This window comes from Dermacentor variabilis, chromosome 8 (assembly GCF_050947875.1).
Source record: "Dermacentor variabilis isolate Ectoservices chromosome 8, ASM5094787v1, whole genome shotgun sequence".
Classification (NCBI taxonomy): domain Eukaryota; kingdom Metazoa; phylum Arthropoda; class Arachnida; order Ixodida; family Ixodidae; genus Dermacentor; species Dermacentor variabilis.
In genome coordinates, this window is record NC_134575.1 from 3,118,241 (window position 1) to 3,135,409 (window position 17,169).

The following is a 17,169-nucleotide window of genomic DNA, read 5'->3' on the forward strand; positions in this document are numbered from 1 at the left end:
TTTCGCTTCGTTTCCGGCGCAAAAGAAGCCCTGTCCCGCCTGACACAGTGGCGGATTGCAAGCGCTCTCTGACAGTGGCCCGAGGTGGGGAGCGTACACGGCGCCCGAACGCCGCAATGCACAGAACAACGCCGCGCTGGCCGGGGCCGCCTCTGTTGGTACAAAGTTTGTCCAGGTCGACAGGTTCGATAGGAATGCTAGTGCGATGCGGACAGATGGAACGGCAACATAAGCAGCACGTATTTCATGAAGTGCAAACGCATGTGCGAAGCTCGGGCCGATCAGCCACCGACAGTTGCGCAGACCGTGTTGGATACGTGGCAGCGATCTTCACGCCACTTTAACAGCCATCAATTTAATCCGCACGCGTTACCTTGGGATCGATCACGTGATGAGCCACCTGTGTAAACATACTAGTGGCCTATGCTAGCAGCAAGCATTCCACAGTGGCTTGGGGTGAATTTTTGTCATGGCCAGGCTGCTTAAGGTTTGCCTAAGTGCCTCATGAACTTACTGTGATGCTGCATATTTCTGAATCTTTGACAGGTGGCAACTCACTCTGCACCAAACAATAAAATGGCGGATGGTGCATACTATTTACTGTCAGCAAAGGTTACGCACCGAGCAATGATTGAGTTGCGTGATGCGTGGTCCTTTTGTATCGCACAGATTGCCCTTAAGATAACCCACCTGCCATAATGTTGAGATAACTCTTCTGTATTTTAGAGAAAAACTGAAAAGCAAAACTTTCTACGCAATAAATAAAAAAATTGCTGCACAACACAGGTCCACTATTAAACTGATAACCTCACTGGGATTCAATGCAACAGGACGTCACTAATTCATTAGATTTAGAGGAAGGAAGCACTTGATTCTATTCATCAGAAATTTTATTGATAAAAAAAATATTTTCCAGACTTTCATATACAGTAATTCCTCGTTATAAGGAAGTCAGTGGGATGGCGGAAAAATGCGTCATAAGCGGTAATTAGATATAAGCCACCCGTCGAGAGAAGCTAAAGCAGTTGAGCTTTAATTGCGCCACAACTACGAGGAGGTCAAAAAACAATGTATTCAGTGAAGCAAAACTTTATTTAGATGCAAAAAAGGCAGTGAGCATTGGCTGGTCCAAGTTCTTACTGGGTGCGAGGAACCCCTGCTTTAATTTGACCAAGCATTGCACGAGGCCGTGGTCGCCGCCCATGCATTCAACCTCATTTCGTAGCAGACGTAGGTACTCCTACGTCTGCACCATGGTTGGCACTTCACAAGGCTCTTCGTCTGCCGTATCATCGTCCTCGTCGGGGCCACCAGCAGTGTCAATTGGTATTTCCGCATCTGTCGCTGGGGCGACCATGTGAGCAGCAGTGTCGGCAAACGCTAGTGTCTCCAAGTCCCCTTCTACCTTGGCCAGCCTCGTACAGATCGCTGCAAGTCCGGTCATTGTCAGGCTCGCTGATTGCATGGGAAAAGCCGGCATGCGCAAAGCACTTGGCGACCTTCGAAGGTACGAGTTCCATGACAAGTTCAGCAAGTGGACCGCACCAAGCAAATCAATGTTGTGCCTCTTGCTGCCGTCATACGCTGTGAGCATGCGCTGCAAAAGAGCCTCGCGGTACAGCTTCCGGGTGGTCTCAATGATTCCCTGATCCGTCGGTTGCAGTACTGCGGTTGTGTTTGCAGGCTTCCACAATGATCACCTTAAGGTTGTCGATCTTCCCGTGGCTTAGAGAATTGTCATTTGTGAAGAGCACTTGCTAATTGTTTACGTCGAACCGTCTATCCAAAGGCACACATAGTATTCAAAAATAGCCGCAGTCATCCATGTTCGTTTGTTACTTCTGTAGATACACTCCTTGGGAACAGCTGCATTTCGGAAGCACCGCGGCTTCTCTGCTTTACCCAGTCAACAAGGGAAGCTTGACCTCGCCTGTTGCATTGGCACCAAACAGCACTGTGGCACACTCCTTGCTCGGTTTTCCTCTTTATGAGGTTCCACCAGTGGTAGTGAATGTGTGATTCGGTAGCATCTTGTGAAAAAATGCAGCCTCATCTAGGCTGTAGATGCCTTTGTCTTCGTACTGTTCAAGTAGAGCTTGAAGCCGATGTTGGTGCTGTACATCTACAGTGTCACGGTTCACGGCTGTGCTTTCGCCAACTATTGACTTCGAGGTCACGCCGTGTCGTTTCTTGAACCGTTCAAGCCAGCCATTGCTGAAATTGAAATCTTTATGGCCCATTTGGGGGGGTGAGCGCTCCGGCTTTTGCAGTAAGGTGCAGGTCCATGTACAGGGAGATTTGCACTCCCAGCGTTCTTCAGCCACTGTAGAAGTGCATCTTCTACTTTAGGGTATTTAGAATCACGATTCCTCTTTCTCTTCGCTGAGAAGCTCTTTTCAAAGCCATCCAGCACAGCTTCTTTGCTTTTCAATACAGTTGATAAAGTAGATGGCTGTATGCCAAATTCCTTCGCGATGTCAGTTTTCTGCCGGCCGCCTTTTTCCACTTATTTGATCAGCAGAACTTTCTGCTCCAAAGTCGGACACTTTTGCCTGGAGTCTGATGGAGCCATTTATCACTGTAGACTACAAAAGCACAGGTGAGGCACGCCTAATGAAGCACTCCGAATAACACACAATCTTGTGGCCTGCAGCACGGATCCAAACGCATGTGCCGTCAGCGCCAAAGTGACTGAATGTGGCAGGTGGTGCGGAAGGCAGAAGCTTCAAAATGTCGTCGGGGAATCTCGCTTCAGTGAGCACTGGTGATGGCGACGGTTGCAATGGTGGGCTTGGTATCGGCTTCCCGTGTCGCGGAAGAAAGGTGATCGGAGTTGTGGAGACCAAGAAGTAAGAAAGGGCAGGCCAGAAGAGAACAACGTTGGAGGAGCAGCGACATCGAAACTGGCAACGAGGAGGTGAGGAGTTGACAGGAAGGCGAGGGAGAGGATTGACTGGCATCCAAATGGCTCGCAGACTGGATAGCGAATGAGGACGTGAAGGCAGTGGCCGCTTCTATGGGGGGGGGGGGGGGGGTGCAGGTCACGGAAGATTGCGAGAGTATTGTACTGGAAAGCACCACGAATGCCATGGTTTGAGCCTGAGGTTGTGTTTGTGGTGCCCAAAAATACGATTAGCCGCTCGTTGTAGGTACGCAACACTGATCAGGAAAACTGAATGCTGAGGCCACTTGGAAGGGTGAAGCCACATCAAGATAATTTTGGCGCTGTGCCGGAGTCTGAGAGCGTTGTGGCCTGTGTTGTGGCGTCGTGCAAGCTTGGACAAGAACCGGGTGCTCAGCATAGAAGAAAAATTGGTCATCGTTCGCGCTGTCAAACGTGGCACGAAAAAGTTGGTGCTGGCACGCGAGAAGGATCTGCCGTTGACTATGGTGTGTGGCATTTATAATGCGAAGGAGAAGTTGCTCGGTGATTCTGCTGCGACTGTGAAAATACGTTGGCTACGAGGGTCGACCTTTCGAGGTTCAACTTTTCGCCATCGTTGCCTGTGTTATTGCCGAAGTGTCACTTAATGATATTGATGAAGACGACATGGAGAGCGAAAGTGCGGGCGATTCAGGCCCTACAGAGGCAGGTGCTGTGCGTTATGTCAGCCTGACGTGGGTGTTTTCTGAGAAGAGGGGGCTGGTGGAAAAGCTGGCTCGTACCTTATGCGAGTTGGAGGCCGCCGTCGTCGCTGCTAGCCCGCCGCGGCATCAAACGAAAGTAGCAGACTTTTGTAGCGCGAAGGGAATAAATACTGCATGTTTTCTGCCCTTTTATCACACTCTCTTATTGTTATGTTTTTGACTGGTAAGTGGGCAATCTCGTGCTATTTCATTTAAACAGTACAGTGCAGTCCACTTATAACGATATATCAGTCATAACGATGAGTCGACTTCAGAATATGCATTTATGCATTAGGGCTATGATAAAGAAAACCAGATACAGTCGAACCCACTTAAAACAATATTCAAGTGCCACGAAAATTCCATCGTTATAACCAATAATTGTTATAACCAGGTTGCATGAAAAAATCAAAATAGGAGGATGGTAGAGCTGATGTGAGAAAACTATAATAGCTGGGAGGCCAGTTCCCCTCTCCACCACCTTCCTGCATCGGCGTGCTGATAGCGTTAACCTGTCTAACTGCTTCCTGCGCGCTCCGAACGCGTGTAACAAGCCGCGGCTGTCGGCATTAAAGAATGGCACTGCTATAACTGCATAGAGGGGTCACGGGTGGCAAGCGATATGCGAGCTCCACCGAGGCAACACTTTAGTGGCCCCAAAAGGGGCCTTCTAAATATTGCGAGAAGGCTGCCGTGGCAGCCTGTCAAGCTTGAGAAATTTGGAAGAAACGCTGAGGCGAGATCACCACAAGCATCTCGCCATGTGCTTCTCACTGGCTTGCACGAGAAAACCCTATGTCTGTCAGCCTTGCATGCTTTACGCAAAGCTTGCCGACATCTTTCTCCAAGGCATCCAGATGCTCCACGTAATGAAGCAAAAGGTTCCTCGCGAAAACTAGGCCCCTGAGGGACTAAATCATCTGCCTGTGAGGGACTAAATCATCTGCCAGGCTTCCTGTGAGGGCAGCGTTGAGGCAGCCTGCCCTACCGTGTCATGCTGCTGTCACCGACGTTGCTATCTGATGCAAGCACGTTTGCGGTGACTGTCTCATCGGTTAGAAACACTTAGTTTCAAAATCTATAACCGTGTGCTTTCTTTTCACCGGCAACGTCGTGCATTGCCGATGATCAGCGGGCGGATCAGCCACTTTCCTTTTCGGTGGCAAGTCAAACCAACTGTTGGTGAAACGAGGCTGAGAAACCACGTGGCCAGGAGCTATTTCGACGCAATGAACAAGGACTATACAAGGGATTAAGCTGTTTGCAGAACTGCGCTGAATGCTTTGCTGTGCGCCAGTGACATTTTCTCGCGCGAGCATGCATGTGAGGCTGCCACGACAGGCTGCCCATAAAAAAACTCGAAAGGAAATGCAACAAAAACAAATTGATCTACAACAACACATTATATAGCCGTATACTGTACAGTAGTCGGCCGATTTTTGGACTACAAAAATTCACACTTGATGGATACTCTGGACTTTATAAATGTACCATCAGGGTTCTCATAGAGCTAATGCATTCTTGTGACCGATTTTTCGGACAACATAAAGCCAGAAGTTCTATGTTCCAGACGAAATTAGCCACGACGGACTATCGCTATGAGTCAGGGAGGACGCCATTTTGAATCTTGAGCCGCCTGACTAGCTTCGGATCGGACGTGAAGTGGCTTGGATCAGTGTAGTAATTTGATTAGCAAGTATAGGAGGTGTCCAAATCCACACGGCAAAGGTGGCGCCTGTTGTAAGAAATGCAGATCTTAAGGCCATGCTTTTGCCTGTAGCCTGCGGCAGAAGCGATCTTGAGAGCCGGAAACTGGTCATGCGCAGCCAGTTTTGGACACCACTTATGAATGCCAGGTGATGCTCATGATAGCCACCATCATCATCAGTTTTGCCTTGGTGTCATAGGTGCTGTCACGCACGTTTTTGTCCCGCAGTGATCTGCTGGCTTTTATCCAGTACAATGCAATTGAAATCATCGTCTGCTATCACTAGCCGCCGTACAACATATCATCGCTATTTCAGTGTGTTGCGGCCGTTCATTCAGCGCAACGCCGACGTGTTTTTGATGCCATGGCCCCTGCTCTTCACCCGCCTCCACCGAATGTGTCGAAGCATGGAAAATATTCGACCATGATGCTGGACAAGAAGGCAGCCATCATCAGGCTTATCGAGCAAGGACGGACCCTGGTTGACGTCGCGACGGAGTTTAATATCCCCAAACAGCTCTTGTCTGATTACGTGAACAACAAAGAAAAGATCTTGTCTGCAGTCAATCAGTCGCACGGCAAAACTAAAAAAAAAAATGACTGGAAAGGACAACATCCAAAGCTTAAAGAGGCCCTGCAGGTGTGGTTGAAAGGAATCCCAGCAAAGAACCTCCCCGTTTCGAGCAACATGCTCAAGCAGAAAGCCGAGATGCTCGCTTTAAAAATGGGCATTCAGGACTTCAAGTTCACCGATGGGTGTATCCGTGGGTTTAAGAAAAACCACGGAGTCTCTTTCAAGAAAGTTTGCGGCGAGAGCGGTGTCGTGGATCAATCTACTGTCACGGATTACCGAATGAGTAAGTTGATGGCTCCGCTACAAGAGTATGCTCCTGCAGACATCTTTAATTGTGACGAGACAGGCCTATCCTTCAATATGCTGCCGGACCGTTTGCTTTCCTTTACTAATGAGGCCTGGGCTGGTGGGAAGCATAGTAAGAAGGTAACTGTCATGATCAGGGCAAACGCAGTTGGCACCGAGAAGCTGCCCCTGCTAGTGATAGGGAAGACGAAAAACCTGCGTTGCTTTAAGGGCGCGAAGAACCTGCCTGTGTGGTACAGCAGCAATACAAAGGCCTGTATTACATAAAGCTTGTTCGAAGATTACGTCCGCCGTCTGGACCGGATGTTTGAGCGCTAGAAGAGGCAAGTGGTAATAGTCGTAGACAATTGAAAGGTGCATGGTGCCGTAAACAGCCTGCAAGCTATTCGTCTAGAATTCTTGCCACCGAATACAAGGAGTGTGCTGCAGTCGATGGACTAAGGGGTCATTAAAAACCTCAAGTTGCACTACCGGGCCCATTTACTTGGCCGCACACTCATGTGCTTTGACAACGGGAAGACATACTCCGTTAACCTGTTCTTGGCACTTGGCATGCTAGTGGATGCCTGGAAGGCTGTTTAGCCTTCGACGATTGCAAATTGCTTTAGGCATGCTGGATTTTGCAACTCTGAAGAGCCCATGACCGTAGAGGGAAATGGCACTGCTGAAGACATCGGCATCGGCAAGCGGCTTATTGCCGACTTGCGCAGCAGCGGGATGGACCTTCCCGCTGCTGTTCCTTTTCATGAGTTTGCTGCGATCAACAACAACATAGACATGTGCTCGGAGCTTACGGACGACAAGATTGTGGGCAGGTGACCGCACTGCCACAAAGCGGCTCGGACTCTGAGGACGACACCTCTGGCCGCCCGCAGCCATCAATTCAAGGCATCAACGCGCTAATATTATTGTCTAGTTTGTATGACGAGGACATGACACTTGCACAGATGCAAGCAGATGTCGTTACAAAAAGAAGGAATTCAAAACAAGGGACCATCAGCAACTTTCTCAGTCCAGTTTAGCTGAAATAAAGTTTGGTTTTGCGGCTCACGAATTTTTTGGACTGTTCTTTATTCGGACTATTTTTCCGTCCCCTCCACGTCTGGAAAATCGCTCGGCTACTGTACCACAGGTTGTTGGTTTCAAAGGATTAAAGTTTTTTTTTTTTCATTTGATACTGTACCTAAATAAAGAATACTGCCAGGTCTCCAGAATTGTACGGGAGACTCCCAAATGTTGATGGTTTTGTACGATTGTACGACCGAAACAGAAATCTCCCGAAAATGGGCCCATGTTCGGCCGAATCCTTCTCCTAGTCTGGCCACATAGCGCCGGAGCTACGTGACACCAATTGACGTAGTGATCAGTGAAGAGTCTAAAAAGCGTAGCCGGTCAAGCGCAGAATCGAAGCTCCTAGTATCACTTCTGCTTTGGTATCTGCGAACGCAGCGCCGTGGTCGTTTTCGTCTATGCATAAGGAAATTGTCTACCCAGCTGCCCAGGGTATGACAAGCGTGGCGCTAGGGTCTGGTTCTCCCTGTAGTTTCTCTCCATTTTCTTGTGCCGGTTTTTCCTGTAGGCAGCACTAGGCCGTCTCCATACGCTCATCGGAAGTTTTCTTCCGTTCTTTGTTGGCTTCGGCGCTCCGATGTATGGTGTGGTGCGTCCTTTACATAGTTGTCGGCAATGGCGCTGAGTAAAGATCGCAAGAAATACCTTCAAGTCTTTTTAACCCTTTGAAGGTTTTCGCCGTACATGTGTGGCGGCGGTTTTCTGTCCCGCAAGGTCTTAGCAGTACGGGTACGGTTCGGACCCTCCGTTTGAAATTTCGCGCCATAATTACGATGCATGCTCACCGGGAGGTGCTGCCACCTCTTAGCACTTACAAGATGCGTTTGAAATTGGTGCTACCTTCTTGGGGAAATAAACAGAGCTGATTGCTAGCTTCAGCGCGTCGCTCAGACTGCGGCAACGCCCCTTTGGCGGTTTCGGTTTCGCTGCGTGATCGCAACGGAGGCGCGCGAAACGTCATTTTTTTCTTTGTCGGCGCTCTCTTGTAGGGCGATGGAAATTGATTTCTATCTTGATTGGCACTGCTCCTAGCTTGCTTATCAGCGCCATTTGCGAGGTATTCTCGCTCTCAGTGGCAACGCGCTTTCGTGGTTTCGGTTCCGCCCTGTGATCGCAACGGAGGCCCGCGAAACGTGGTTTTTCTCTTTGTCGCCACGCTCTTACAGGGGCGGCGGAAGTTGATTTCTATCTTGATTAGCACTGCTCTTAGCTTGTTTATCACCACCGCTCACGAGGTATTCTCACTCTCTGCGGCAACGCGTTTACGCGAGAGGGTGCCCAAAGCAGCCGCACGCAGAGATGTCTTGTGTGCGCCAACACAACTCCTTGCTCCAAGAGAACAGACATGCATTTTAGGTGTGCAGACTGCGATAAGGCGCTGTGCGTAAGCCCGTGTTTCGAGGAGTACCACGCTCGGAAATACTATTGAACATTTTGCAGTTCTGAGTGATGCTGACACCAAAATACTGTTCCTAATTATTTTTTACTATTTGTTCCCGACTTTATACATATTGTACATTCAAGATCCGCAATAAAGTAATTTGACCACCTGGGAAAGTTTTTTTCAAAATAATTGGACCCTCAAAGGGTTAAGGCAGTATACCGCAGAGTTTGGCTGTATTATGGCGCCGCGGAAAAGTGAGCATTTTGCACTGTTTGCAATTGCGACATCAGCATCTCACACGGCGGTAGAACCGACTTGGCTACGCACGTTTCATCGAAGAAGCACGCCAGCGGCCTTCAGTGCCAAGAGAACCTGCAAAGTCTCCAACAATTTTTCGGTAGACAAGACGACAGTGACGTCATCTGTGCGGAATGCCCATTCACGCATTTCTTGCTGGAGCACAACATCCCGCTGAGCGCCTCTGAACACGTGGGACCTATGCTGCGGAAAATGTTCCCGAAGTCAGATGTTGCGAAGTGCTACGCATGTTCTAGGACTAAGACTACAGCAGTTGTTGGTGAGATGGCTCGCCACGCACAGGAAAGCAAGGTGAGCGCCCTGAGAAAAAGAATGTTTGTGGTTGCCGTAGATGGCAGTAACAATAGCCAAGCACAGCTGTACCCGATTGTGGTCACCTATTTCGTAAAAGAATTGGGCTTAATCGAGAGCAAACTGCTTGCGCTGAGCACCCTGGAGTGCCATTCAACTGGGTGCAACATTGCCAGATTGATTATAGATACCCTCACTTCTTTGAACATACCGCCATCCAATTGCATAGCTTTTGGTTCCTACAACACCAATGTGATGTTGAGGGGGAAAAATGGCGTAGCGGCAGTACTAACGGAGGCCCATGAAAATGTTATAAAAATTGGTTGTCCATGCCATTTGATCAACATTGCGGCTGAAAAAGTGGCGTCTTGTCAGCCGTCGAAGGTGGCCGAAGTCCTCGTGGATATTTTTTTTTTAATTGGAAAGGAGTGCTAAAAGAAAATTTATCCTTAAACAGTTTCACGAAATCCACGATGTTGAGTTCTGAAAAATCCTGAAGCACGCACCAACTCGCTAGCTGTCGCTTGGGAAATACCTGCAAAGGCTACTGGACCAGCTTTTTTCTTCATGAGGTGAAGAAAGAAGCCACAAGCCCGCAGTTTCAGTCTTACTATCATATTCCGAAGACACCAGTGGCGTCAGCGGTAACTGCACAACCAGAGCCCATCCTGTGCAAACAGAAGAGAAAAACCTCAGCAGAGGGTTCACCAGTAGCAGGAAAAAAGGCTAAGGGCGCTGATGTGGAAGACGAGACTCTGGGGGCACCATGCATAACACGTGAGGAATGGCTGTTTGCATTCCTGAGCTCTGATCTCAACAAAGCTTGCTGTCTTTTTTTAAAGACCATTATCCCTGCCTTTGAGACATTGAACTGCCGCCTGCAAGCGCAAGCTCCTCAAATACACTTGCTGCAATCGTTAGGCTTCTTGAGGACCTCCTTTCAAGGTTCGTGAGGCCAGGCCTGCTAAAGGAGTACAAGGACCTGCTTACAACTGACTACCAGAGCCAAGATGCGCAGAAGGATGATCGAGACATTGTGTTCGGACAAGAAGCTAAACACATTGTTGAAAAACTCAAGCCAAGTGTACAAGAACAATTTTTTGAGGTTGTTCGGAAATACATGGTCACTGCCTGCGATTACATTCGGCTCAAATTTCTTTTGGCTCACAGTGCAGTGATCAATGCACGAGTTGTGAATGTCAAATTAATTGACACCATGTCATTTCATAACGTCCTCTTCTCTGTGGAGAGGTTTCCGGCCTTGTTACCACTGGAGCCGCAAGAGTTTATCTAAAGATGAAGCTCTCAACTTTCTGGAAATGGAATTTGTGAAGTTGCAGGCTTTTGTCATTCCTCCAGATGTGCTGCAAGAGGAACGGGCTGATGCCCAGTGGAACTCCATCTCCCAGCTCATAGGCGCAGACGGGTTTTTTGAAATTTGGTCGTATCTCAGCGGTGATGCTCGGAATCCTCTTTATACTGCACAGCAACGCTGAATGCGAGCGGCAGTTCAGCACTGTAAAAAAAATCGTACCCAGTTCCGAGCATCTATGTCTGACACGACCCTCGGACACATTCTTTTGGCGAAGTGTCGCAGCGACAAACATTGTTACGCACGACAGTACTCCAAGGACTTCTTGAAGAGGGCGGCGTCAGCCACGTGGAAGATTTAGCGATAGTGACCAGTTGTGTTGGTTGTTGGTGGTTTCGAAACAAAAACTACGCAATTCCTGCTCCGTTGCAACTAAATAAATGTACTCATGGAAAATGCGTGTGAAATATTGTGACTCCGAGCCCTTCCCCGCCAATCAGATCTCCCTAATGTCGTCTCTACGAACCTGGCAGGTGTGAGTTTCATGCAATTGCAATCAAGAATATCGCACTGGTTCTAAGTGCAGATGCAGCCAGTGCAAAAACCTTCACAGCGTTGTGCCTGTTGTCTGAAATGGAGTATAGCACCGCGATGCCATAACCGCTCGGTCACCATGTGGCGGGCAGTAGCGGGACTAACATTTCGGCAGTTTAGTGACTCTGTTGTCGAGAGATGTGAATTGACTCCTATGGCTGTTTGGAGGTGGTACGAAGATATTTTGTTGTATTGGGCTTTCGTTTTACAAGGTTCAGTAGTTGCTGTTGCATTAAGAAACACAGGTCAGTTTGCTAGTGTACAGGTCTTAGTTAAATGGCATTAAATTGGTTTTCTCATAAACAAAATAAGCTGTCATTCTTGTTTCCGAGTAAAATTAAGTATTAGCGCCCGTCCTGTTTACTTGCCTGTCCTCCTTTTTTTTTTTTTCGCTATTGTCTCAGAATAAAAATGTGTGCCATCTTTCTCTGTATTTGCAGCTGGTGGCGTCTCACTGGGCAGTGCACTGCACAAGATCGTTTCGTCATCGTCCATTCCTGTACTGAGCGCGGCACCAACTTCTCTTGTTCAGGTAAACGTCAAAAACTATTTATTAACACACAATTTCTTTTTCTGTTGTAATACTGGTTTTGTCTACTGCATTCATCTGAAGTTTGTAGACAATGGCTTGGTGGTGGATAGTGGCAAGTAGAGAGGTGTCCACTCTGCGGTGGATGATGAAAGGCACCGTCCCATCCGCAACATCTTCTCCTCATTTGCACAGTCTCTCCATCCACTCCTCGCTTGGCAGTGTTGCCATTTTAAAAGTGATTTCGTCGTTACATTGTCCACTCTTTGTTGGTGCACGAAGTAGTGGTGCAAGCCAAGTCGCAGGCTGTTGAAACGTCTTAGGCTAATAATTTGGTAAAATGCATGTGAATGTCACCACGTGAGTGGTTTCAACCTACGTTGCAATGGGCAATCATTCTAATTGTCCTTTATAGCTTAGCTGTCCAACAATAATCACAGCATGGATTGGAGACCATTTTTAAGATTCTCTACGTAACCCTGTCGAACTGAACTTAACGCTGCAGTTGCAATGTTTTGATTAATATGTTCAATACATATGTTTAAAAGTTCCAGTAAATATTTTAGATTGGTGCACGTTGGAAGCATAGCCTAAATAAATTGATCATTTGTAAAATCTTTAACCACAAGATATACAGTCGAATGATACCAGTTTTAATAATATATCGGTTATAACAGTGAGAAGCTGCTGCACTGTAAACTTTTGTATGTTTTCCATGGTAAAATAACCTCCTTACTACAATGCCCTGATGCCGCATTATCGGTTATAACGATGAAGTTTGGCTGCTGGGTGTCCGAGCTGAAAGGTAGTGAAATGCGAAACCCTTGAAAAGAAGAAAGGAAAGTGAGAAATTCGAGCCGCTGCATGATGAGCCACTACTCCAACACCCGCCATGCGCTTATTTTCTAGCCATCTCCATGCGCCTCTCTCCCATCGCTCTTCCACCCCTCTGAACACGAATGGGCTGTGCATAGAGCTCGGCTGCGCCCACAGCTCTACGCCGCCCCACACTCCGAAACATAAACGGACCGTGCCAACTGCACTGTTGGCAGGTTGCTCGCATGTTGCTCGCTGGCTCCTCATTCAGTGCAGTTCTGCAAACAGCTTAATTGCTTGCGTTCAGTTTTGTTGTTTGCATCGAAATCGTTCCTCGCCACGCGGTTTCTTGCCACCGAAACGGACGATGGCTGATCTACCCGCTGATCATCAGCAATGCACGATGTTGCTGGTGAAAAGAAAGCGCACGGCTATAGATTTGTAAACTGAGTGCTTCTAACCAATGAGGTGATCGTCTCGAACGTGCTTGCATCAGATAGCGACAACAGCGATGACGCGGTAGGGCAGACTGCCTCAACGTTGTCCTCACAGGAGGCCTGGCAGATGATTCTGCCCCTCCGGGGCTTCGTTTTTGCCAGGTACCTTCCGCTGCACTTTGTGGAGTATCTGGATTCCTTGGAGAAGGATGTCAGCAAGCTTCGTGTAAAGTGTGCAAGGCTGATGGACATAGGGTTTTCTCATGCGAGCCAGTGAGAAGTGCGTGGCAAGATGCTTGTGGCGATCTCACCTTAGCGTTTCTTCTTGATTTCTCAAGCTGACAGGCTGTCGCAGTAGCCTTCACGCAATTTTTAAAAGACTCTTTTTGAGATCACGGTGCTTGCATATCACTTCCCACCCGTGACAACTCTTTGCAGTTTTAATAGCAGTGCCTATCTTTAAAATGCCGCAGCCGTGGCTTGTTACATGTGATCGGAGCACACAGAAAACAGTTAACAAATGAAATAAAGAAACAATTAATTAATGGAAATGAAAGCAGATGAAAAAACAACTTGCCGCAGGTAGGTAACGATCCCACAACCTTCGCATTATGCGTGTGATGTTCTACCAATTGAGCTACCGTGGCGCCATTTCCCCATCCACTTTCTTGGGGAAGTTGTTGTTTCCTACTAGAACCCTAGGAGTGTTAGCCAGCGCCATTACTCACAAACCTTGGCGGCAGATGTGGAACATCCTTTCTGCAGCAGGCGTCACGAGATTGTGATCTTCTTGGGTGAAGGCAACCAGTCAATAAAACCACGCATGCTACCTGAAAGGCATCAATGTTACCGGTTTCGAGACCCTCGTTTTGTAATGAACGATATGAAGGGAAGTTAACCGAGGGGCCCAATTTTTATTAGTCATATCATAAGAAGCCAACAAACACTGACACCAAGGACAACATAGGGGAAATCACTTGTGCTAAATAAATGAAATAAAGAAACGATAAGTTAATGGAAATGAAAATGGATGAAAAAACTTGCCGTAGGTGAGGAATACATCCCGCAACTAATTATGTTGAAGACGCCTTCAACACAGTTAGTTTTCGGTGAGCACAATGACAACGAACATGGCAATGGACCCCTTTTTGTAGTATGAAATCGGAGCTTTCAAGTTGCTGCAAGGCGAGGCTTGGCAAAGTAAGCTTATGCAGTAAGCTGGTATGAAATAAGCTTCACAGACTTATGGCAATGAATTTTCATTTTGCAAGCCGTTTTACTGTCTTTTCTGCCTCATTCTCGTGCAGTCAGAGTTCCTGCAAAAGTGAAATTTTGTGTTCTCTCACGATTTCGTCATTGCGGGTTTCAACTGTACAGTCGAATCCACGATGCCCAGATATAACAATCTATTCGTTGTAGCGACCATATTTCACAGCATTTACGATTTTCCGACTCCACCTATTGAAACTGCATCTATATATAAAGAACATTTTCAGAAGCGCCGTACTGCTACTATGAACACTTCATCTTTATCGTGCCAATTTGGGCCTTTTGGTATGCCATCGAAAAGGTTTTGAATAGTGCATGCGCGGGAGAAGAATACGGAAAAGACAGAGCGCTCTGTTCTTCCCGTATTCTTCTCACACACTTGCACTATTCAAGACCTTTACTTAATCTCAGTCACGGTACAAGGAAGGAGAGCACATGCGAAATTCTGAAGCAGTGAAGCGCGACTGAAATGGGCACGCCGCATTGCCCCCCCACCTCCGCTCCAGTTCGACCGCAACGATGCTTCCACTGCCAAGACTGCAGAGGAGAAAGTCACTCGCTGTCAGCCATGCTAGGCTAACGGTGCTTTCAAGGCATGTCTCCAGCGTGCATCAGGTCAAAGCAGCACAGCATACGGCGGCCGTGGCCTCTGACGGCAGCACACTAGTGCGGAGTTCTCCGTGCAGCACCTTGGTGGCACCACTGCAGTCTCAGAAGCTGCGGCAGAGGTGCTCTTGTTGTTGCACAGTTCTCCATGTGGCACCATGTGAAATAATGTTAGGTAAGCTATTTAGATGATTTGGACCAATTTGAACCAACGGCCACTCAAGTGTTACCGATATTCATGCAGCAGCATGCGCCACTGCCATGCAAAGTTGTAAAGAATCTGCAGTTATGATTCATTGACACTCAGTTTACCTTGCTGCTGATAACGGTCTGCAATAGCGTTCTACCTTACAGATTTCGAATTTTTCGGCCGAAGTGGCATTAAATACTTTAACTGCACAGCTCTCGGCATGCATGTGACCGATGCAGCAGTCGTAATGACAAGACCTGTGCAAAAAAGCTGGCATGACTGTAGTTTACGCTTACAGCGAACAAGCATGCTTGACTATCGTACGCAGAATCCATTCGTGTCCAGCTGATAGTAAAAGATGTCACAAGCTCCCAAAGAAAAAATGGCAGCAGATGTGCTGGCGGACGTGCTGGTAATTTTGAAATAGCAGGTGATTGGAACCGACCAGGCAGTGTGTCGAAGGGGCTGCGACACCGCATTTCGTTCTTTAGATGATGTATTTGATGGCAACTTGCAGTTAGATGTGAAAAAGTGCCAGGAATGAATATGAAGGTACTGAAAATCCTATTTTTGGATCAGACTGGTGTCGAATAGCCATTGGTGACAGCAGCTACATTGTTTTAAGGGGGGCAGGCCACCCTGGAGACTGAACTTCTTTATTCTTTAAGATATCCGGATGAAACTATCAGGGTACATTCACACCACGAAACTATGAGGAACTGTAAAGTTTTGTGGAGATGTGTTCATTTGTTCCAGAGTTATTGAGGCCTAAATAGGTGCTTCATGTATATGCCTGAGGAAGGGCCTGGAGAAATCCCAGGACATCGCAGGAAGCTGAAATTCTCTGTGATGATCCCTTGATAGATATCCCAGGGGGCTACAAAGCCCTTTTCTTTAATTTCCCCTCCAAAAAATTTTAACACAACTTTGAATTTGATGTAGCCAGTAATGACCACATTCATAAAAATATTGCTTATTATAAATTAACTGCACCAGCTTTCAAAAAAAGAAGCTTGTTACCCCCCGGCAAAGTCACTCAGGAACAGAAAAAAAAAACAACACGCAAATCTGAAGAGTGGTTCTTGAAATATCGCCTTCCCCAGCACCACTACTAGCAAAAATATCCATTCTGAGAATACAGGCCTTAAAGTTGAAAACCTCTGTTTTTATTAGAAAGCTCCTGTGGAGCTTCTAATTACACTTGTGGCTCCAGGTGCACTCAATGTGTCGGATTCTCGACTGGCGACAGCAGACAGCCTAGTTCCGCCGCTGCAGGCGTCTACGCAGTCGGCACTTGCTGTGGAAGATTGGAAGTTGGATGCAAGTACAAGTCGCATATTGTGCTTCTGCGCATCGAACATCTGCACTGTCTTGGGCTTCGTTGCCGGCATCACGTCCAACAAAAACCCAGCGAAAAAAAAAAAGAAGCTGAGAAAATACCGTATTTACTTGCATAATGGTCGCACCTGTCTTGTAAAAAAAAAAATTGACGCAAATTCAGGGGTGCGATCATTATGCGGGTTAAATTTCCTACGAAAAGAAACATTTTCTTTTTTCATCCCGCATTTTCTGCGGGATGACAACGGGTCAACAAGCAGGAGGCTGCGGCTGTCGGTGCGGAATGCCAAAACAAAAATGGCAGCTGGCAGAGCAAGCCAAACGCGCCGAACACGATTATTTTTCTTCTCGTGAGTACATTACATGCATTGAAACAGTTTCTTCCATATCAGTAATTAATATCATCATTAATATCGGCAAGTTTGCAGCAATAACGTAGCCATGTCCACTGTGAGGTGACAGAAACAGAGATGGGTGCGCTTAGCTGCCAGTGACATTAGAAACGCATGGCGGGCATGCTGCGGAAACTGTGGCATTTGTCTTCACTGCTATCCTAATACTGCACGTTTCCGCTAAGGGTGGGCGAATATCTTAGCTGCGTTACCAGCGTCGGCGTAAGAATAGGGTACGCTTCTAACGTGTCACTGTAAATGTGGCCACTATCGTTGCCGCTCGCGATTTGTTGCGTGCCCATAAGTGCAGACAAGAAGAATCGAAAGGTGCTCTTTTTGTTGTTGTTGTTGTTGACCAAAACCATTATGAAGCCTACAAATACCGTATTTACACGATTGTAAGTCGA

General features: G+C 47.4%; 1 protein-coding gene across 14 annotated transcripts in view; it reads left to right on the plus strand.

Moving 5' to 3' along the window:
- The window catches only part of LOC142589528 (uncharacterized), a 199,600-nt gene that overhangs the window by 101,850 nt on the left and 80,581 nt on the right, over positions 1–17,169 (plus strand). For all 14 annotated transcript variants that reach the window (XM_075700946.1, XM_075700943.1, XM_075700940.1 and 11 more), the window contains one exon: positions 11,626–11,717. In XM_075700946.1, the coding sequence (XP_075557061.1) occupies positions 11,626–11,717 (92 nt within the window). The remainder of the gene's footprint in view (positions 1–11,625; positions 11,718–17,169) is intronic.